The sequence below is a fragment of the Hemicordylus capensis genome, chromosome 7 (assembly GCF_027244095.1).
Source record: "Hemicordylus capensis ecotype Gifberg chromosome 7, rHemCap1.1.pri, whole genome shotgun sequence".
Lineage (NCBI taxonomy): Eukaryota > Metazoa > Chordata > Lepidosauria > Squamata > Cordylidae > Hemicordylus > Hemicordylus capensis.
In genome coordinates this window covers 4171833-4194385 of record NC_069663.1, presented here as the reverse complement: position 1 = coordinate 4194385, position 22553 = coordinate 4171833, and the positions used below count along the sequence as shown (strand labels likewise).

Below are 22553 nucleotides of genomic sequence, written 5' to 3'. Positions count from 1 at the left end.
CTTGAAGTTCATCTAAGCGACTTCCAGTCTGCCAGCAAGTAATACCCGGTGGTGGCTCTGTGGACAGCAGATGCAGCTCCCTTTTCAATCGTGAAGCTCTCTGCATTGTGCTCCGTTTTCGAAGTAGAGCTCTAAGAACGGAGCCAAATGCGCTCAGGGGCGTAGCAAGGTTGGAGTGGGCCCTGAGAAGAGATTTCAAAATGCCCCCCCCCCAAAGTCCAGGGCTTACACACACCCCAGGCTTCCAAGGATTTAAGTCTGATATTTCAAAATATGTATGCTGCCAAGAAATACATTTCACTGAATACACACACACTTCACAATATATAGTGATATACATTGAATACTATATCTTTGTGCTACTTTTAATGCCTAGAACACACTAGAAACACTAATTATTAAGATGGGCCCCTTGCTGCAGATTAGCAAAGGAGACTTTCAACCATGCAGGGTGAGCCTATGTTTGTTTTCTCAGAATTCTGAACAAATTCAGTCCAGTTTGATTCCAGGAGGTTTTTCACAAGAGGCTTTGAAAGCCCTTTAACACACATCTCCTCTGGAATGGAGGTGCTGCATTCACATGTGGGCCAGATTGACCCTAAGGGGGAAAAATATAAAAGCACAACACATGCGTCACAGTTCTCACTCATGTCTCAGTTCTCACTCAGACCTGGGTTGCAAAACAACTTGAACAGAAGTGTATTTATGAATGAATGAATGAATGAATGAATGAAGACATAAATAAATTTGTTCCAGAAGTTTTTGTAATTTCCTGCCATGAAACAAGCCACTTCTAGGACTTTTTAGAGGTTTTTTTTAAGCCAGCAGATTTTCCAATCAGTCTTCCATGAAATATTCAGAGACTTCTCAGTCTCCCCACCCCCCATCCAAGCCCTATGGCAAGCAGATCCCTACCTGGATATAGGGGGCGGGGGGCGGGGTGTGACCACCAAAAGGAATCCACATTCTACCTGGCCACGGCTGAGCTGTCTGGCCTGGGAAGAAGAGGGTCTGCTGCAGAGGACTGGAGTGGCCACTCTGACTGCCAGCCTTCTTCCTGGGGCTGGCCAGCCTACTCGAATTCAGGCTTCACGGAGGCCTACACGGAGGCCTCCCTGGAAGCCCCGCCCAGCCGCCGATCAGCTGAGAGGCGCCCGGGAGAAAAGCAGCTTGCCTGCTGCTTGGATGGCCGACCAGGAGGACCAGCAGGAGGGAGGGCAAACAGGGCAAGGGGCTGAAGGGTCTTGGGGCTGGGCAGGGGGCAATGGGGAGTCATGGGAGGTGTCTCTGGGGGGCCCCTCAAGGCAGTGGGGCCCCGAGGCGACGGCCTCCCCCGGCCTCATGGTAGTTACGCCCCTGCGTAGAAGCATTCACTCTTCCAAGATGTGGTGGTGATGTCCGCTAGCTTGAAGGGCACAGAGGATAGCTTCCTGGAGGCCTGCCGGATGGCTGTCCCCTATTGGAAGCAGAGTGCTGGGCCAGATGCATCTTTGGTCTGATCCAGCAAGGCTCTTCCGAGGTACTCAGGCCATTGTATTTCTTCCTGCAGTGTCTTCACGGTTGAGGAGGATGGATGGTTTCTCCAGACCGTGGACACCGAATGGTCTTGTGAGGTCAGGAAACGATTCCAGTCGCTTTTGTGGATGGGCTGGTGGAGGGGTGAGGGGAGATTGCATCTCCACCGTCAGGAGACAGAGCGGGGTCAGATCCTGAAAGGGGAGGAAATCCAGCTGCTGCATGTTGGCCAGAGGATTACAGTGGGAACGTCATTGCTAGGGAAGGATTCTGCAACCCTCTGCCTCTCCTTCCAATGGCCACCTTTCTGGGTTGGTGTGCTTTGGATTGGAGGCATCAAACGGCTCCCAAGACCCTGAGACGGGTCAGGAGAGGAGAGGGTCTTCCTGGCAGAGATCCTCCAGGTCTCTTGACTGAAGAGGCATTTCTGGAGAGACAATCCTGGTCCCCTCAGGAAAAACCGCCCACAGCAGGAGGGATGGCCCTCACTCCGGACTCAGGGGCCCACCTTGTCTCTCCCTTTGGAAAGGCTGAGCTAACCCTGTTTCTTGGGGAGAGGAGAGAAGAGGACATGAAGGGGTGGGATCAAGAAGACTCTCTGGGCCAAACTATTGATGCCAGTGGGTCCCGTTCCTCTTTGTTTCCATTCCCCATGAAAGGAATGCAGAAAAAATGACAAGAAATGACAACAAGCAGTTAGCATTCCATTCTGGAGCTCCCATGCAGTGATGTTTCTGTTAATGGCTGGTTTTGGGGAGGGAAAGAAAGAGATTTCACAGACCTACCTGTCATGCTGTCTTTGGACTAGAGCTCCAGAGTGCAGCCAGCTGATTCTGATGGCCCTTTTGAATGATGGTGGCCAGTTTGCTGACCACAGTAGATCATATCACAATGGAGGTTCATGGTTGGACATAGGATGAAACCAAATGGCCACAAGCATGTGGTGGCTGTGCCCTGGCACTCCCACCACAGTTAGAATTAGAACACATGGTTTCTTTTTAATAAGGTTTTTTTGTCTTAAAAAAAAAATCAAAATAATTTAAAGAAATAAAAATGAACTCAAAGAAAATGTCAGGGGGAAAACTCCCTACGAATCCTAGGCCCTAGGAAGATCAGAGTGAGTACACTCATTGGAAACCTTTGTCTCATATGCAGAGTCCTGACATCCAAGAGGCCAAGATCCCAGAAGACAACACTAGGGATCAGGAGCTGGACGTGGAGAGCTTTGTCAGTTCCCCGAGGTACTCTTTTCTCACCTGGAGGGGCAGCTCCATCGCTCATAGAAGTAGAGGACCTTCCTTAGGAGCCCATGAAAGGTTTTTTGGGGGTGGAGGTGGTTAGTTTAGCAAGAAGCCAAGGGTGGAGAGAAGGTCCGAGCAGCATGGAGGGTTGTTTCCATGGAGGCAGGTGTCTTCATGCCCAGCCCGTGGGCTTCCTGCAGGCATCTGGCTGTCCACTCCTGGAAACAGGGTGTTGGGCTGCATGCCTCATTCATCTCATCAAGCAGAGCTCTTTCTAAGCACTCGTGTTCTGATCTCATGTGTCTTCTTTCTTTCTTTTCTTAGCGTCCAGAGGCCAAGCACCGTGTTGAGGAGGCTGCAAAACACCGCCGCTGACCAAGAGCCATCCCTTGGAGAGGTCAGGAAGCCTCAACATCCAGTCCCTCCCTCGGAAGAACTGTGGGTTGGGCGTGTGGGTCCCCCGTGTTGCCCAGGAGTAGAGAGCATGTGGAATGGCCCCAGTTTTGATGCTGCCGGGTGGGCGGCCATCTTCTGACAGTTGTTTGCTTAAAGCTATGGTAAAGGGACAGCCATGCCCTTAACAACACTGCATCACAATGGTGGCACGGTGGGGGTGATAGGATTAAAGAATATGGCCGCAAGGAGATGGTGGCTATGGCCTTGACTTCTGGTCGAGATCTCACAGTTAAAGGTGGAGCATCCTGTTGCTTTAATGGCAACCATTGAAAAACAGTGACAAATAAATGAAGAATGAATAAAAATACAAAACAATAAGCAAACTCAACCAAACCAATGAGAAATGAACTAAATGAAAAAGGGGAAAGAAATGGAAAAGAAACAAGAAAGGAGACCCAGTTTTGGCATGTTTTGGCACGTGCCTTTAGTGTCCTCACTAAGGAGCCGACTGAAAGCATGAAGTGGACTGGAAGTGGTCTTTTCCAGTCACCAGAGCCATCGGGGCCCCAGTTGAGTGAGGGAGCGCAGCATGTCTTGGGGTGGGGGGAGTTGATGCCTTTCCCCTCTGCCATTTGCATGCGTGCGCGAAGGCCTGAAATCAGCCCGACCGACCTTATTGCGAGGAAGGCGGGCACGAGACAGGAGCTCTTTTGCCATCTCTCCTGCCAGCCTCCAGCCAGCATGCCTGGGCTCCAAAGTGGTTTTTAAGAAAGTTGAAAATCAGGAAAGCGGGAAGAATTGTGTCCAGAACGGGACGATCCCCTTCCGGCCCACTTCCTGCGTTCAGCTCACCCGGTGATGACCTCTGGAAGGTGCCAGGCTGGCCTTTTCCCTGCTGAAGCCTAGGAAGCTCAATGTGAGGGCCAGAGCAACCATTTCTCCCCCTTCTCTCCTTCACAGAGTTCTTCCTTCCAGGGGGCCGAGACTCCACATGCCAGCATGGAGGAAGAGGGGTCAGAAGAGGACTATGCCACCAGTTCTCCCAGGTACCTTTCTTAGCTGAAGGGCCGCTCGAGGGATCATAGAGGCAGATCACCTTCCCTGGGAACCTTGGTTGATTAGACATGTTCATGGAGGAGAATCCAGTTGAAGATTATAACCCATGACAGCCAAGGAACCTCCGAATCTCGAGATCTCTCTCTCTCTCTCTCTCTGAATAAACACACTTTAATGCCACATGTAACCAGGTCTCAAGTGGTTCACAAACAACTAAATAGGCATCTGGCTGTCCACTGTTGGGTTCTGGGCTACACGTGTCTTTCACTTGATCCACAGGGCATGCATTGCTGTTCTTATGCCATGTCTCTCCTTTCTCCTCTCAGAGTCCCGAAGCCAAAGAAGTGGCTCATCAAGAAGATGATGAAGAACACCTACACGGTGGAAGACTCGTCCTCCGCGGAGGTCAGAACTGATCCATTTCATCATCCATTTTTTCATGTGAACGGGCTCTAGGTGTGTGTGTGTGTGTGTGTGTGTGTGTGTGTGTGTGTGTGTGCGCGCGAGTGCCCTGTTCCCCAGCAGGAGACAGAACATGGAATGGTTCTAGTTCTAGATGCTGCAGGATGGGAGGGATTGTGATTGGTGGGATGGGAGGAAATGCAGCTGAGGCATTGGAAAGGGGGCAAAAGTGTGGTGAAAGGCTCTTCTGGGCTGAGATGCCAAATGCCTTTTCTACCAAGAGGCAGGTCTTATTTTAGAGCCGGATGTCTTCCCAACCGTCCCTTGGGCTTGGTTCCTCTCAGAAGCCTCGCAAGGTCAATGCAAGCCCCGGAACACTCCCGTTTCTCTTCTCTCTCCTCCCCAGTGCTCCTCGATGGATGAGGATGATACGATGCATGACATCAGCAGCATCGAGGACGAGGTGTGGGACTCTCCGCTGACCCCCAGTTCGGCCAGGTAGGTACCCTTGTCTCAGCTGAGGAGCCAGTAGGGAACTGGGGGGATTTTAGCGTAGCCAGCAGAAGGCTGCAGGGGACAGGGGTAGATCCCCCATGTCTGAGCCCCATAGAGGGATGTTTCCTCCTACCTGCTCCCTGAGAAATCTGGAGGGGGAGTTCACCCAAGAAGGCCTATTGGCAGCCGGTGCAAGAGAGACACCAGCAAGTCTGTTGCTGGCTGTTAGCAGAGGGAGCTCTGAGACCCCCATGCTGTTGGCATGAGCGGGTGTTGGGGAGAAGGAGCAGGGGAGGGCTCCTGTCTCGATGCCCCCTTTGAACACTTCCCAGGGCTTCTCAGTGGGGAATGAAAGGCTGGACTTGGGAGATCTCTGGCCTGATGAAGTTCCCCTGCCAGCCACCTCCCAAAGGAGGCGAGATCTTTGCTTAGCATCTCTTTGGGTGCCCGTGTTCTTCTTCAGCTGGCTGCCATCTCCAACAGGACAGTTCTTTGAGAAGCTTTTCTCTCTCCTCTCCTCTCTCAGGAACATCGGCGAAAAGGAAAGAAGAGGACAGCTGGCCCCAGATTGGTTCTCCTCGGTCCATCTGGGAGAGGTAAGGGGTGCAAACCAAGGGTGACTTGACTCCACCCCTCTGCCCCTCCTTTCCTGCACTACACAGGATGGCGGCTTGGATGGCAGACACTATTCACACGGGAGGTGGGGACTTCCCTTTTCCCCGTGTGGATGTCTTTCCCTTGCAGTTGACCTCATGCACCCTGAGCCAGAGGCAGCACCCTTCAGGCCCAGATGTGGGTGCAGACACCCATGGCACTGGCCTGGCCCTGGGGATTCTCCTGACCCATAACCGTCCCTCGGACTGTGTGCTGAGGCCTGACCCTCCTCTTCGTCGCAGGGGAGAGCAACAAAGAAGATTGGGGACATCATCCGGAGCGTGGAGTATGCCAGTGAGGTGGAGGAAAGGTTCCCCGAACTCCTGGTTGGCCTGGTCAACAAGATCCTCACCGGCCTGCAGAACACCACCGAGGGAGTCGGGAACCGAGACAGCCATTACCTGCCTCCTGAGTAAGTCATGGCGGTGGGGAAAGCGGGGCCAGCAACTCCTCCTTCCAGCACTCTGGGAGGACAGGCTAGGGTCATTTCTCCCATGTCCCACTCTGATGGGTGAGCAGCATTTCTGGCCTGTTGGGGTGACTCTGGCACGGAGGTCCCCTCCCTCAGCTACACAGAGGAGAGCCCAGAATTTGCAGCCCTCTTGGCTCTGCAGAGAGCCTTAAAATGCATCTGCAGTGTTAAAAAGCCAGCTGTGGATAAAGTCACTTCACCTCTGTGGTCTCCCTCCCATGGTCCAACTCAGTCCCTCCACCCTTGATACTACGCCACCCCGCAAGGAGTCCCTCCCTTGTCCACTGCCTCCACCCTTGACATGGTGGTGACAGCAACCTTCTCTTCTCTGCAGGGAGACCGCGCAGATTGTCCGAACCCTGCTGGAGAGGGTGGCACAGGTGACCCCAGAGAAGACCTGCTGAGAATCCCTGTGCTCTCCGCAGAGCTGCCTCCAGGGTGTGGCCCTCTTGGTGAGGTAAGTAGGAGTGAATAGGAGATTCCTCAGGAGGCCTGGGGGCTGGGGTGGTTTGGGTCAGGTCTGCTCTTTCTGGGCCTCCCGCCCAGGACTCAGCAGGGGCCTTTGTGTGTTGCAGGGCTCTCCTCCAGACACCATCCTCCACAGTGGCCAGGCTGAAGGCATACCTGGCTTCCCTCTTCAGCCTCGATAAAGATCCAGAAGAGCATTCCCTCGCAGAGGTGTCCTACTTTGTGGAGGTGAGAAGCATTTTCCTCAGGTGGGCTTCCCTGAGAGGAGGGTTTGGCCCCAGGGGCTGATGGGTCTTCTGCTCCTTTCCCTCTTTTAGCTGCTCCTGAAAGACCAAGACTTTGCTACCTTAGAGAAGACCTGGATGCTCCTGGTAGCGTGGCTAGTCCACCCCAGCCAGAACATCCGCTACCTGAGCGAAAGGGGTCTTCTCCACATTTATGGAAAGCTGAAGGCAGTGAGTGACATCCCTGGGCATGGAGCATCCCTAGACATGGAGACTCCTCTCTTTGGGGAGCCCTTCCTGAGGCTGGTGCTCCTAGGCATCCCCAGGTGTGACAGGAAGATTTTTCCAGTTGGGAGGATTCACCCTGTGGAACCCTTGCCACAGGATGAAGGAGAAATCCGCCACCACCACCACAAGGGTACAGAGGAGAACATCACGACCCTCATCGCGGTGCTGATGCATGTGGAGGATGAAGACCTGGAGGTAGTACAGGTGAGAGCCCACTTCTTCCTGCCACCCCTACGAAGGTGTTTAGGCTTCCCCAAGTCCAGCTGCCCAGTGGCAGGCCCCAGAGTTAGCCTCACGGGAAGGTGAATTCACGAGCTGTCCCGCTGTGGTTTGGCCTATCCAGGCCCTACTCCTTGAAGCCCCCTAAGAGGTTTCTTGGAATCCCTTGGGAGGATTTTTCACTCCCATTCCGGTCTTTCTTTTGGCAGGCTGCGAAGGACAACCTGAGCCTCCTGGCGGAAGCCCTCCTATGGCACCTGGAGGGCAAGCTGCTGGCGCGGGACTCTTACAGCCTGCAGGAGCTGCTCCACAAGATCGCCAAGCGTCTGGTAAGGGCAGCCCCTCCCTGTCCATCCCTCGGCTCAAATGGCTCAAGGACCTTTGGGCGATGCTTTGCTCACTCGGGATTTGTCTTTGCTCTTGATCCCAGATTCGGCAGCTCGGCACAGAGGACGCCGTGGAGATGGAGGCCTCCAAGATCCTGGGCTTCTTCCGCAGCGAGCAGCCTTCAGTGAGGAGAACGGCTGCCCTGCTGATCGGTAAGCGAAACAAGACTTTTGGGTCTCCCTTAGTGGGTCGTCTTGGTGGGCAAAGGTTCATTCTCTTGGAAGGCACTGCCAGAAGGGTGTGGAGGGGCAGGAGCTGTTCCCTCCCCAGGAGAACTGGCCCAGTGCTTGTTAGCGAGGTCTCTTGGCTTAATTTCCACCCAAGGTGACATAAGAGTCCCTGGAGGAATGGCTCAAATTGTCAGTCCCAGACGGAGCAGAGAGGGGAGGACTTCCTCTCCTGAATGATCGGGTTGTCCATGCACAGTGTCCTGAACTGTGGTCCCGTTTCCTTCCACCCTTGTTTTTTAGGTCACCTGGTCCACAAAAAGGGCAGCATCCTCACTGAAGGGAACATAGAGACCTTCCATGCTGGTAAGTGTCGGTTTCTGGGTGGGAAGGGGAAGTTTCTGTGAGGGGAGAGGCCTAGATTTAGGGACCACAGAGCTGGAATGGGCCACCTGTCCCCTCAAATGGAAGGTCCCGCTTGCATTCTCAGGGATGCTCAGCAGTAGGCTTTCCCAGAGTGCAGGGGAGAAAGAGTCAGGACTTGCGCCCTCTTGGTGTGGAAATGGTGGGGCTTGGCCAAGGGTGGGGTGATCTCTTCATGCCATTTCTGAACCTTCTCCTTCATCCCTCCAGCGCTGGAGAGCTTGCTTGGCGACCATGACCCCGAGGTCGGGAGAGTTGCCTGCAAGACAGAGAAGATCGTGAAGAAGGCCTTTTCCCTCCACTCCCGGCACGGGCTGCGGGCTGCCGTTCGGCGCTTGTGGGCGGGCTGTAAGAAGAAGAGACACCCGCCAGAGTACGGTGATCTCTCCACCTGACCGACTGGTGAGCAGACCAAGGCAGGGCTTCACTTGAAGGGGGCCCCGATGGTTAGGGAGGGGGCTGGGCTGCAGGAAGGGTGGGCAGGAATCTGGGCAACCCTCCCTCGTGTTGGAATGCCATCTTCGGCCCTTGTGTCTGGTTGTACCAGTAGCCAAAGGGAAAGAGGAAAGATCTCTCTTCCCTCTGGGAAATGAGGACACAAATATTCTGCCAGGAGTCCCTGGTGCTTGGTGGTGTCATGGGGGAGAGTGTGAGAAGACCCCCCATCTCTGAACCAATGTCCTTCTCTCTTTCCAGGAACAACAGCCCCGTGCTCTCCCCTTGAAGATCAGCAGCTGAAGGGAGGTTCAGGAAAGACCGTGCAGCGCAGGGGCCTCCCAGAAGACCTCCTCCAGCCGCGTGGACACAAGATCTGTCCACAAGAAGACATCCAGCAGGGAAGTGCAGTTCTGTCTGAGGAGTGAGGGGGAAGCAGGCTCCACTCCCCTGGCCCAAGGAAGCCCCGCCTCTGGGGTGCAGAAGCCCCTCCCCTTGCTTCTGCTGGCAGGCTGTGGGAGGCTACAGGACCACCCTGCCCCCAAGTGGCCCTTTGGAACCATTCTTGGGCTTCCCTTGGGTCCGGGGAGGCTGTGTGGCCCCAGCAGGAGGGTAAGGTCACTGCCTCCCTCCATTCCCACCAGCTGGCCAAGGAGCGCCCCCTCCTCCTTCCACCTTTCTCCCCTTCCCCAGCGGCCTGGCTTCCCCTGGCAGGGGAAGCCCCATCCAGGCATCCGCCCCCTCCCCTGCCGAGGGTGTGCTCCTCCCCCCCTCCACTCCCGCAGCCACGCCTCACTCCCCCCTCCGCTTCCTCCTCCTTCCTCCCAAACCGGTGCAGCAGCAGAGGAGCCTGGGAGACTCTGGGGCCCCCCTGCAGCCCCAGTAGCGCCCCCTGGATCTGCCCGGTGGCAGGCCAGAGAATACTCCTCTCCCTCCTGCTCCATGCTGTGGCTGCACAGTGGGGAGCCCGAGGTCAAGCAGAATTCTCTGGCTTGCCCCCCCCTCAACCCCCAGCCCCCTGCGCAATCCCCACTTGCTGGGCTGCCGGAGTGGAAAGGGAGGAGGAGCAGGGCAACCCCACTGACGCTGCTTTGTGCTTCTTGCAGGCTTGTGCTGCTGCTGGGAGGCTGGAAGAGTCGATCCGCCCCAGAAGAGGAGACCAAGTGAACGTGCCTGCAAGGAGCGGGGGTGGGGTGGGGTTGGGGGCTGGCTGGGACTCCCCCCAATTTTGTTTGCCCTGCCATTCCCTTCTTCTGTGTGACCCTGGGCTTCCTCCCTTCCCTCCCTCCCTCCCCCTCCCTCCCAGGGACAGAATGGGCTTTGCTGGTCGCCCTGTTGGGGGCCGAGTAGGAATTTTTGGCTTTCCAACAGATTGGCCAAGATGGAAAGTTTTTTTGCCTACTCCATTCTGTCCTGTTTTGTTTCCTTTAGTTAGAAAGTTAAGTGACGACTTGTAACCTATTTAAGTATATTAATAAAGTTGCCCCTTTTGTTCAAAACATACCGTCGTGTCTGAGTTCCTCTTTTCTTCTCGTCTCCCTTGGAGCGTTTGTGCCCACAGACTCCCAAGCTCACCTCTTGGCTGAGGGAGACGCTGCTACACTGCTACAGGTCCATGCAAATGCCTCTTGCTTGGAAGCACTCACTCAGACCATTGGCTTGGATCACTCCAGAGGAGCCCACTTGAGGTTTGCCGCCAATGAGGTTTGCTGAGCACAGGATCCTGGGAGCAAGCTGCACCTTCCAATCGAGTGCCCGGAAAGCACAGCCTTGGCAAGGCCTGGCAAGCTTACAAACCATCACTGACTGCCTCCAATACAGCCAAATATGACATGTGATTCCATTCCAGTGATTAAAAAGTCCTGCCAAGTATGAAATGCCATTTGTGCAGGAGCAAGGCCTTGACCTCCTCTTGTGCTCTTCACATTTCTGTTTTGAATGCGTATTTGCTTCCTTCCTGTGCTCTGTCATAAGAAGCTGGCAGGGATCAAGAGTTCACAGCTCCCCTTTGACAGTTTGGTCTGGTTGGGGAAAGAGTCCTGCTGTTTGGTTTTTGGAGGGAGGAGAGGGTTGGATTGGATTGGTTTGGTTTTGTTTTTTTAATGGGGGGAGCTCGCATTAATTTTGATTGGTTGGTTTGGTTTTTTCCCCAAATTCAATTTTTATTATTTTTAACAATATTAATATGTCATTGATTACGAATAGACAAAAGTGGACTTCCCGCACACATCTCTTCGTGAATCATCAGCTATAAAGTTCACCCTTGCTATAATAATAGTTCAAAATATAAATTTAAATCCTTACAAACACAGCTAATCTATCCAACCTGCAGGTTTTTTTACTAAATTTCGAACCCTGCTGTAAAGTCCATAGTAGGAAAATAGTTCTTTAGATACAACAAGAATGGTTTCCAATCTTCTTTGAAGCATTTCAAATTTTGGTCTCTTATTAGTGTTGTAAGTTTTGCCATCTCCGCATATTCCAAAAATTTTATCAGCCAATCTTCTTTTGAAGGCACTTCATTACTCTTCCATTTCTGTGCATATATAATTCTAGCCGCCGCCGAAGCATACATAAAAAGCGTTGAATTAGTTGTAGAAATTGCACCTTCTATTATTCCCAGCAGGAAGGATTCTGGCCTCTTAGGAAATGTCATTTTAAATATTTTCTTTTACTCATTATATATCATCTCCCAATATGCTTTAGCCTTCCCACAGCTCCACCACATAGGAAAAAAAGTGCCTTCAGACTGTCCACACTTCCAACATTTGTTTGATACATTTTTATACATTAATGCCAATTTTTGGGGTGTCAGATACCATCTATACATCATTTTGTAATAATTTTCTTTTAAAGCATAACATGCAGTCAATTTTAAATCGGTTAGTTTCGGAAAATTGGAGGGGGGGAAGAGAATAAAAGGAGGCTCGCCTGCAGCAGAAAGTTAGTGAAAGCTGGAGGAAGAGTTTAAAGTTGGCGCTAAAGCTGGAATTAGAGCTGACTAGGAGTAAGACCCTGAGGCTATTCACATGATAGTCCTGGGATGCGGAGGGCGTGCAGTGGGGTAGGCAGAGTCCAACTAATTTCCCCCCAGATGATTCTTCTGCTTTTCTTCAGGTATACTACCATGCGCTCACATGATCCTCACTGCTCCCAGCAGTGTGGATCTTTGGAGGCTGGGATGACACATCCCAACCTTTGGATATCCCACAATGCATAGTGTGTCGAGCGTGGTGCATTGGGTGATAGGAACATATGAAGCTGCCAGTCAGACCATTGGTCCATCTAGCTAAGTATTGCCTACACAGACTGGCAGCAGCTTCTCCAAGGTTGCAGGCAGGAATCTCTCTCAGTCCTATCTTGGAGATGCTGCCAGGGAGGGAACCTGGAACCTCGATGCTCTTCCCAGAGCAGCTCCATCCCCTGATGGGGAATCTCTTATAGTGCTCACACGTCTAATCTCCCATTCAAATGAAACCAAGGCAGACACTGCTCAGCTAAGGGGGGAAGAAACGCTTGCTACCACAAGACCAGCTCTCCTCTCCTCTGAGACGGGCGCTCTAGGCACCCATCTCTGTGTGCACTCAGGCAACAAGCAGCCTGAGCACCCATCTGATCCCAGTGCCGGGGTAAAGGGCACGCTTGCACCCTAAACTTTGTCTAAAGGCCAGGCTTCAAAGTGGGGTTAGGCGGGCCAGCAGCACTGTGATCCATAGGGATGCCTGCGCTGCAGACGAGCAGCCTGGGTTAAACTGCTTCTGGGAACCGTCTTCCTGAGAAACATAGCTAGAACAGTGAAGAGGGAAGCAGACGCAGAAGAAAACTGGCCCCCACCCGCACCCCGATCAGTTTGGAGCAGAGAGCTGGAAATCACGGAGCTGGAATTGCATCTGCTTTGCTCGCAGAAGGTCCCAGGTTTGATCCCTGTCGTCTCCTAAATCTGCTTCCTTGCAATTTCAACCCATGGAATTTCTAATCCAATTTCTAATCCAGTCCTCGGGGGCAACAGAGAAAAGCTGCCTGTGACCTTGGAGAGCTGCTTCCAGTCAGAATAGACAATATTGTGCCAGAAAGTTCTGAGCCAGGCGGACCCAGGGTCTGACTTGGTATAAGGCAACTTCCGATGTTTCTACTGGGGGCAGGACCAGAGTTGTGAAGGCCTGGAAGGATGGTCTTCAAATACCCAGAAGATCATGGAAGGAGGAGGGAGGAGTTCAAGAGATGCATCATGACATTTCACAACAGAAACGGAAGAGGAGCAATGTGATATCCATTGTGAAGCACTAAAAAGGACTGTAGAAATGATCAATTCTGAGTGTGTTTTCTCTTACGCAAACTACCTGCCTTCCCTTGGCACATTATAGTTGCTGCACAAGGGTGTGGTCTGGTTTCGTTGCACATCTCGACTGTATGCTAGAACACTAACTCATCATTCGAAGGTCAGGGGTCCTCATATTTGGGTCTCCAGATGATACTGAACTACAACATCCCTGGCCACCATGGCCTTATAGAAGAAGGAACAGACTGGTTCTCTGTTGCTCCTGAGGGCTGGGCTACTACAATCCATGGGTTGAAATGGCAAGGAAGCAGATTTAGGCTAGGCATTAGGAAGAATTTCTTAATTGTAAGAGCTGTTCGACAGCGAAGCAGTCTCCCTCATGCAGTGGTAGGCTTTCCTTTGCTGGAGGTTTTCAAACAGAGGCTGGACAGGCATCTGTCCGAGCTGCTGTAGCAGTTTCCTGCACAGAGTAGGGGACTGAAGAACTCTAAGGTACCTTCCAACTCTGACATTCTATGATCCTGTGATTCTATGGGAGTTGTACATAGGAACATAGGAAGCTGTCTTATACCAAGCAGGACCATTGGTCTGCTTAGCTCACTATTGTCTATACGTGTTGGAGATGGAGTTCCAGTGCATCGACCTTTTGCACCAACTAACCTAATGGCAACTAGGGGCATTGGGATCAGAGGGAGCTAGTCAGGGTCTCCTCACCTGTCCCTGCTTGCCTCTACTCTATGAACCCTGCTTTGACTCCTCAGGTACCTCCTGTGGTGAGTCAATCTTCTTTGTTTCCTCCTAGAGAGATGATGGAGACATATCCCCCTCTCTCTCCCTGATTGATTGATTGATTGATTGATTAAGTGCTGTCAAGTCTGTGTCGACTCTTAGCGACCACATATATAGATTCTCTCCAGGATGATCTGTCTTCAACTTGGACTTTAAGGTCTCTCAGTGGTGCATCCATTGCTGTCGTGATCAGGTCCATCCACCTTGCTGCTGGCCATTTTCTTCTCTTGCCTTCAGCTTTCCCCAGCATTATGGACTTCTCAAGGGAGCTGGGTTTTCGCATAATGTGTCCAAAGTATGATAGTTTGAGCCTGGTCATTTCTGCCTTGAGTGAAAATTCTGGATTGGTTTCTTCTGTGATCCATTTGTTTATTTTCCTGGCTGTCCATGGTATCCTCAAAAGTCTTCTCTAGCACCAAAGTTCAAAAGTGTCAATACTTTTTCTATCTTGCTTCTTAAAAATCCAGCTTTTGCATCCACAGAGTGTCACGGGGAAAACAATTGTCCAAACTATTCTAATCTCTGTAGGTATAGACACTTCATGGCATCTAAATATCTTTCCCAAGGCCTTTATAACAACTCTGCAAAGTGCTAGTTGAATAGATGATGATGATGATGATGATGATGATGATGATGATGATGATGATGATGCTTAGTACCACAAGACCAGCTCTCCTTCTCAAACAACTTGTGGGAATCCAAATTTAAGAAGAATTTAAGAAAGCTCCTGCCTTGGACGCTCTCTGCCCCGAAGCTTCCCACATGGCCAGTTTGGTGCATTAGCATCATTTTCAGAATTGTGGACCGCCTCCCCCTATTCAGATTGCAAGTAAAATTTCATTCATTCATTCATTCATTCATTCATTCATTTGATTTTTATACTACCCTTTCAAAAATGGCTCAGGGTGGTTTACACAGAGGAATAATAAATAACTAAATAAGATGGATCCCTGTCCCCGAAGGGCTAACAATCTAAAAAGAAACATAAGATAGACACCAGCAAAAGTCACTGGAGGGATGCTGTGCTGGGGATGGATAGGGCCAGTTACTCTCCCCCTGCTAAATAAAGAGAATCACCACGTTAAAAGGTGCCTCTTTGCCTAGTTAGCAGGGTATTGCTCATGCTCTTCCCCAGGGGAAAAAACCACACATTTATTCTATGCAGAAACCACATGCTTTTTAAAAAACAAAAACAAGTTTTACCACAAGCAAGCATTGTGTAAGACTATGTGTAAGACAAATCCTATGATATTTATTTAGACTGCCTTCCTGCCTTCCTAATGTCCACCACCCTCTTGCCATTTTAAGCAAATCCAGACTCACAGTTCCATCAAAAATGTCCAGGTTTTCAGTTTTAAATATTTCCCCCCTCCGTTTCAAAACACTTAGGACTTCACTGTGAATATAGGAACTTAGGAACATCAGAAGCTGCTCTATATTGAGTCAGGCCCTTGGTCCATCTAGCTCAGTATTGTCTACACAGACTGGCAGCAGCTTTTCCAAGGTTACAGGCAAGGGTTTCATATGCTTTCGTAGTTTGTTGGTTCAATAAAAAAATCTTGTCCTAAAAAATAAAATAAAAAATCTTGTCCTAAAATCTTGTCCTAAAAATAAAAAAAAATCTTGTCCTGTCTTGGAGATGCTGCCAGGGAGGGAATATGGAACCTTCTGCAAGCAGTTTTCAAACATTATTCCCTAAAGGAGCATTTTATTGTCCCTTGGACTGTGTTAGGGATGGGGCTGTATTTCAGTGGTAGAGTATCTGCTTAAAGATGCTGAAGGTCCCAGGTTCAATCCCTGGCATCTACAGGGAGAGCTGGGGAAAACTCTTGCCTGAAACTCTGGAGTGCCACTGCCAGACAGAACAGACAATATTGAGATAGATTGGGGTTCCCAACAGGGGGTACAAGTACCCCTAGGGGTACTTCAAAGGCTATCGGAAGAGCCAGCGTGGTGTAGTGGTTAGAGTGCTGGACTAGGACCGGGGAGACTTGAGTTCAAATCCCCATTCAGCAATGATACTAGCTGGGTGACTCTGGGCCAGTCGTTTCTCTCTCAGTCTAACCTACTTCACAGGGTTGTTGTGAAGAGAAACTTAAGTATGTAGTAAACTGCTTTGGGCTCCTTGGAGGAAGAGCAGGATATAAATGTTAATAATAATAATAATAATAATAATAATATCATCATTATTATTTTTAATTATTAAAAATAATAATTATTATTATTATTACAAGACAGGTCTCACCGGAGGATCCAAAGAGTGCCTCTCCCATCAACAATATGGTGAGACGTAACTTTAATAAATCTATACCGGAATGGTCATCGCCCGGGTCAACAAGGACCGCGCCAGGTGCTATAGTCCCTGGACATCTGGTGGCAAGTGGGCTACAGGACTCAGAATCTTCAGTTGAGCAACCAGGGCTGGAGACAGCAAAGCTACTGGAAGAAACGTCGCTTAACCGAAAAAAATATACAAAAACTGCCAAGAAGGAAATAATGATCTGCTATTACAAGTCTGGTCCAACTAGAAGAGGTTATTTAAAAAGAATGTACCAAATTTGGAAAGAGAAGCATCCAGATACAGAAATAACAGAACAAAGGCTAGCAGACCAGAGAAGATTCAGAATAAGAAATAAAGTATTCACAGGAGTTGAGCTGGAAGAACTGCAAAGAGCAACACAGGCTCAAGATATGGAAGAAGAATTACCACCAACTGAAGCAGTTGCTCAGGCGCAGATGGAGGAGGTGTTGGAAATAGAGGATATCACCGTTGCTGAACTGTTTTAAAATTAAAACCAGGCAACCTCCCCTTTGCCTTCACCTCAAAAACCCAAATGCCGTTTAACAGGAAAGCAAGAAGAACTAAAGCAAAAAATAACTGAGCACATGAAGCAAACAACCACCAGGGTTCGACTTCCCGCTCTAAAAACAGTTGCCAAAAAACAACTTGCTCAGGCATTAAAAGATGTCAATGCTGCACTTGCAGAAATAACAACCAAGAATTTGCAAGAAACAAACCAACTCATGTACAGTGCAGCAACAATAACAACACAAGAGCTCGGATAGAAGATCAGTGGACCTGTCAAAAAAGAAAGCAGTACATCACCTAAATGGAAGATTTGATTAGAAAATAAAATCTCCAGGCTTAGATCAGATGCTAGTAAATTGAAAGATATGCCAGACAAGAATCTGAAGAATGAAAACACTAAACAGTATCTGATCCAAAAATACCATCTAGATTCAAGGAAAATGAGAGAAGTCCTGGAAATAATAAAGCAGCAAATAACAGCAGTGTCAAAGAAGATTAGCAGATATGAAGCCAGAATTACACAACACAGGCAGAATCTCCAATTCCAGTCGAATCAGAGACTTTTCTACCAAAGCATAGAAGGAGAAACTGCAAGAAACGTAGAAACGCCAAATAAAGAAGAAACAGTGCAATTCTGGCAGAAATTATGGGACAATCCAATAGATTATAATAAAAAAGCAGGCTGGATGAAAGAAGTCAAAAATGTAACCAACAAATGCAAGATCTAATAATAACACCAGAATTAATCAGTGAAAGAGCAAAGAAAATTAAAAATTGGACTGCGCCAGGCGACGATGAACTGCATGGCTTCTGGCTTAAACACCTAACAAGCCTTCATAAACAACTATCAAAACAGTTCAATCACATTTTGCAAGGAGGTGATATTGAACAATGGCTAACAACTGGGAAAACTCATCTCATCATGAAAGACCCAGCAAAAGGTGCAGTTCCAAGTAATTATAGACCGATAACCTGCCTGCCAACCATGTTCAAATTATTAACTGGAATAATAGCAGATGAAGTGATGCAACACTTATTAACTAACAAACAGCTTCCAGTTGAACAGAAAGGAAATTGCCCGAACACCAGAGGCACAAAAGACCAGCTGCTGATTGACAAAATGATCTTAGAAAACTGCAAGAGAAGAAAAACCAATCTGTTGCATGGATTGACTACAAGAAAGCCTTCGATTCATTGCCTCACACATGGATACTAAAATGTTTAGAAACAACTGGTGTCAGCAAAAACATTCAGATATTTATTTAAAAAGCAATGAGCATGTGGAGTACACAGTTAACAATCAACAGCGAGGCACTTGGACAGGTTAGCATTAGAAGAGGCATTTTCCAAGGGGACTCATTATCCCCTCTATTGTTTGTAATCGCCATGACCCCACTTTCACAAATACTAAACAAAACAAGCCTCAGATACCAAACATCTAAAACATCCAGTAAAATCAACCATCTGCTGTACATGGACGATCTGAAGCTGTATGGAAAGTCCCAGTCAGAAATCGAATCACTGCTCAACACTGTCCGTATATTCAGTAGCGATATAGCAATGGAGTTTGGACTAGACAAGTGTGCTGCATTAATAATGAACAGAGGGAAAATAAGAAAAACAGAAGGAATAGAACTGCCCAATAGAAGCAAGATCAAGAACCTGGAAGAGAAAGAACCTTACAAATACTTGGGCATTCTCCAGGCTGATAACATTGCACACACTGAAGTTAAAAGAAAAATGGGAAGTGAATACATCAGGAGAGTCAGAAAAATCCTCAGGTCCAAACTCAATGGCGGGAACATCATACAAGCCATAAACACCTGGGCTATACCTGTTATTAGATACACTGCAGGAATGATAGACTGGACCCAGGCAGAGCTGGAGACGCTAGATCGTAAGACCAGGAAAATCATGACCATCAATCGTGCTCTGCACCCCCACAGTGATGTAGATAGGCTCTACCTCCCTCGCAGCTCAGGTGGAAGAGGAATGCTGCAAGTCCATCAAACAGTAGAGGAGGAGAAAAAAGACCTTGAAGAATATATAAGGGACAGTGAAGAAGATGCACTTCAAATGGTCAAGAACGCACAACTGTTCAACACCAATGAAACAAAACAGGCCTACAAGAAAGAACAAGTCAAGAACCGAGCAGAAAAATGGAAAAATAAGCCCCTGCATGGTCAATATTTACACAATATAAGTGGGAAATCAGACATCACCAAGACCTGGCAATGGCTTAAGAATGGCAACTTGAAGAAAGAAACAGAGGGTTTAATACTGGCTGCACAAGAACAGGCACTAAGAACAAATGCAATAAGAGCCAAAGTCGAAAAATCCACAACAAACAGCAAGTGCCGCCTTTGTAAAGAAGCAGATGAAACAGTGGACCACCTGATCAGCTGTTGTAAGAAGATCGCACAGACTGACTACAAACAAAGGCATGACAAGGTGGCAGGGATGATACACTGGAACATCTGCAAAAAATACAAGCTACCTGTAGCCAAAGATTGGTGGGACCATCAAATTGAAAAAGTTGAAGAAAATGAAGATGTAAAAATATTATGGGACTTCCGACTACAAACAGACAAACATCTGCCACACAATACACCAGATATCACTGTAGTCGAGAAGAAAGAAAAACAAGTGAAAATAATCGACATAGCAATACCAGGGGATAGCAGAATAGAAGAAAAAGAAATAGAAAAAATAATAAAATACAAAGATCTACAAACTGAAATGGAAAGGCTGTGGCAGAAAAAGACCGAAATAATCCTAGTGGTAATTGGCGCCCTGGGTGCAGTTCCAAAAGACCTTGAAGAGCACCTCAACACCATAGGGGCCCCAGAAATCACCATCAGCCAATTACAAAAAGCAGCTTTACTGGGAACAGCCTATATTCTGCGACGATATCTATAACGATTGACAATAAAATTCTGGCATCCCAGGTCCTTGGGAAGGACTCGATGTCTGGATAAAACAAACCAGTCAATAACACCTGTCTGACTGTGTAAACAAGAAATAATAATAATAATAATATTTTCCCTTCTACGGAGTGAAAGCAGCTACTCAGGTGAGAACGCAGGTGGCAGGATGGGAAGGAATGGAGCAGCTCCGTCAAAGTGGCCACTGCAAAAGCAGGAGCATAACAAGGTTGGAGTGGGCCCAGAGACGAGGTTTTACAATGGGCCCCTCGCTGATTGATTGGTTGGTTGGTTGGTTTACACATTTCACAATATATAGTGCACTCACACACACATCCCCTATATGTATCACATCCCCTAACCGCCCTGAGCCATTCTGGAAGGGCGGTATAGAAATCAAATAAATAATAATATGAATATGGTGAATATTTATAAAGTTATATTTATATCAATTACTATATAGTTATATTTATATCTATAACTATATATAGTTACAAATATAACTAAATTTATATAGTTATGTAGTTCACTGCCAGAACTATGATCTCAGGGAACTAATGGTGAAGATCCAAATTTGTTTCTGGTTGATTATGCAGCCTTGTTCTATCTATCTATCTATCTATCTATCTATCTATCTATCTACGCAGATAGTCTCCCCCAAGCGCCAGAGCTGTGTGTGTGTTGGGGGGGGGGTCTTTTAGCTGGTCTTCTGTATGACATCCGCCCAGTAGGAAAGAAAGCTCCACATATTCCACCCCCCCTTCTGGAGGAGGAGGCGGAAGACACCACAGCTGATATCAGGGGAGCTGATATGGCCTGCGAGGGTGACCAATCAAGCACAGTACACTGTATACTTTTCGGAGGTCCGAAAAGTACTACACAGCACCGACTCTCTGGAGTACTAGTACGCTTTTTATACCCTCTCCTGAGCTTAGGAACATCAGGCTGGGAGCTCCCTGGCTGCCTGTGAGCTATCTTATAGTTATCCATACTCATCTTTTAGAGGAAAAGACCTTTCATACTTCAAAAAGCAGGCACTTGTTTTTGTGTGGATCTAGAGCAGACAATGATTGGCTGCTTTGGAAAACACATAAAATATAGTACAGAGCCAAAAAAACCAGAATTGATTCTAAAGTGTTTAGATTGGATAATTCTGTACTGTTGATGAGAAAACAAACAATCTTAAAGACATATGATATGTACAGCAGAGTCAGCATACATTAGGTTATATACAACATACAAGATGTATTTAACACACACGTACACACACATCATATTGCTATTTAGTTGTTCACTGTTCTTTTGTAAGGAAAGTGAATGGCTCTACATGCATAAGGTCTGGCCTACACACCTGATGAAATATCCTACATGTCCAAGCATGAATCTTGTATGTAGCTCCATCATGTAAGATGAATGCACACAGATATGTCATTGTACATACAAGCAGGAAGCAGCAATCAATTCACTTCAGGACGCCCACACAATTTTCATTTTTACACACACACACACACACACACACACACACACACACATATAGAGAGAGAAATGGTCTGATATGTAATTGTTTTGTCAACAAATTTAATTTCTTTTTAAAAAAAGGATTTGTTTTCTAGAAGAGAAAATGGACTTTTATAAGAAATAATTTAATTTCTTATAATTTCCCTTGGGAGGTATTAGCTAGTCTGGTTGTTTTCCAGTGATTCTAAGTTAGAATGTTAGTGACTAGGGCAATACAGACCTTTCCATCTCTGACACAGTTTTGCACCTAGTCCTTGTCACTGTTTCTTTGCTTCCGTTTTTAACAAATCTCTCCCCCTCCCCCCCCTTCTTCCTACATTTCTAATATGAATTAGCCTGGATTAGGCATTAACTTGAATAAGGACAATTATACTGACACTGCTTCCTCTTACTAACCTCAACCTGGCCCATAGCTAACTAGGCTCTCCCCACCCCCACCCTGTGTTCTTGTCACTTTTTAACCATCTAGATTTCCTCTGCCTCAGACACTGTTTTTCACTCAATCCTTGTCAATGTCCCTTCTCCTCTGACACAGTTTCACAACTAGTCCTTGTCACTGTTTCTTTGCTTCCGTAAATATCCTACATGTCCAAGCATGAATCTTGATTCCAAAAAAGCCTTGGAGGGTTTTAATGTTGGTGCTGCCAGTGAGTCTGTCGAGGCCCTGGTGGGAACCTGGAATATGGAACTCACCAGGGCAAGAGACACGATTGCTCCTAAACGTCCCCTCCAACCTGCTTCAAAAATGGCCCCTTGGTATACAGAGGAGTTGCGGGGGCTGAAGCATCAGAGTAGGTGTGACTGGAACACACACAAGTGGAGGGAAACCTTGCTCAAATTTGACAGGACACAGCACTGGATCCATTTGAAGGTTTATGTGATAGCGGTGCATCCGGTAAAAAACCAATTTTGGTCTGCATGAATTGTGCATGCAGATTTGCGTTCAGCAGAGCTATCCCAGGTTGTGAGGAGTTTAATTTCTGCTCTTTCTGTTTGGAATCAGTCCCCGGAGAATTTGTTCTGCTGTAAAGCTTTTAATGGGTTCTTTGCAGATAAAATCTCCTGTATTCTGGGCTGACTTGGACTCCACTATTTCTGCAAGGGTTATGAAGGGGGTGTTCAGCAATCCCTCTTGCAGTATTATGCTGGATCAGTTTCAATCTGTGATTTCTGAGGATGTGGACCAGCTGCTTCGGGCGGTGCGGCCTACCACCTGTTCTCTGGAACCTTGCCCGACTAACAGGAGGAGAGCTAGTTTTGTGGTAGCAAGCATGACTTGTCCCCTTAGCTAAGCAGGGTCCACCCTGGTTGCATATGAATGGGAGACTAGAAGTGTGAGCACTGTAAGAGATTCCCCTTAGGAGATGGGGCTGCTCTGGGAAGAGCATCTAG

The 22553-nt window shown here is 48.2% G+C and overlaps 2 protein-coding genes across 2 annotated transcripts; both read left to right on the top strand.

Moving 5' to 3' along the window:
- Positions 1–979: 979 nt before the first annotated feature.
- On the top strand, positions 980–6877 carry LOC128333357 (uncharacterized). Its single transcript, XM_053268788.1, has 11 exons — positions 980–1226; positions 1550–1613; positions 2671–2756; positions 3081–3153; positions 4113–4198; positions 4535–4613; positions 5017–5108; positions 5632–5701; positions 6002–6171; positions 6566–6688; positions 6807–6877. The coding sequence occupies exons 1-10, from the start codon at positions 1186–1188 to the stop codon at positions 6633–6635; spliced, it is 831 nt and encodes a 276-aa protein (XP_053124763.1). The 5' UTR covers positions 980–1185; the 3' UTR covers positions 6636–6688; positions 6807–6877.
- Positions 6819–10343, top strand: LOC128333358 (uncharacterized). Its single transcript, XM_053268790.1, has 8 exons — positions 6819–6927; positions 7017–7154; positions 7308–7415; positions 7640–7759; positions 7861–7969; positions 8288–8350; positions 8618–8809; positions 9104–10343. Exons 2-7 carry the CDS (start codon positions 7062–7064, stop codon positions 8800–8802), a joined length of 678 nt encoding a protein of 225 aa, XP_053124765.1. The 5' UTR covers positions 6819–6927; positions 7017–7061; the 3' UTR covers positions 8803–8809; positions 9104–10343.
- The last annotated feature ends 12210 nt before the right edge of the window (positions 10344–22553 follow it).

Bases quoted from the DNA above. Each gene is read 5' to 3' on its own strand.
- LOC128333357 (XM_053268788.1), top strand. From the start codon at position 1,186: ATGGCCGACCAGGAGGACCAGCAGGAGGGAGGGCAAACAGG. The intron at 3,154-4,112 runs GTCAGGAAGCCT...TCTCCTTCACAG, and splicing joins AAGAGCCATCCCTTGGAGAG to AGTTCTTCCTTCCAGGGGGC. The intron at 5,109-5,631 runs GTAGGTACCCTT...CTCCTCTCTCAG, and splicing joins CTGACCCCCAGTTCGGCCAG to GAACATCGGCGAAAAGGAAA.
- LOC128333358 (XM_053268790.1), top strand. From the start codon at position 7,062: ATGCTCCTGGTAGCGTGGCTAGTCCACCCCAGCCAGAACATCCGCTAC. The intron at 7,155-7,307 runs GTGAGTGACATC...CCCTTGCCACAG, and splicing joins TTTATGGAAAGCTGAAGGCA to GATGAAGGAGAAATCCGCCA. The intron at 7,970-8,287 runs GTAAGCGAAACA...CTTGTTTTTTAG, and splicing joins AACGGCTGCCCTGCTGATCG to GTCACCTGGTCCACAAAAAG.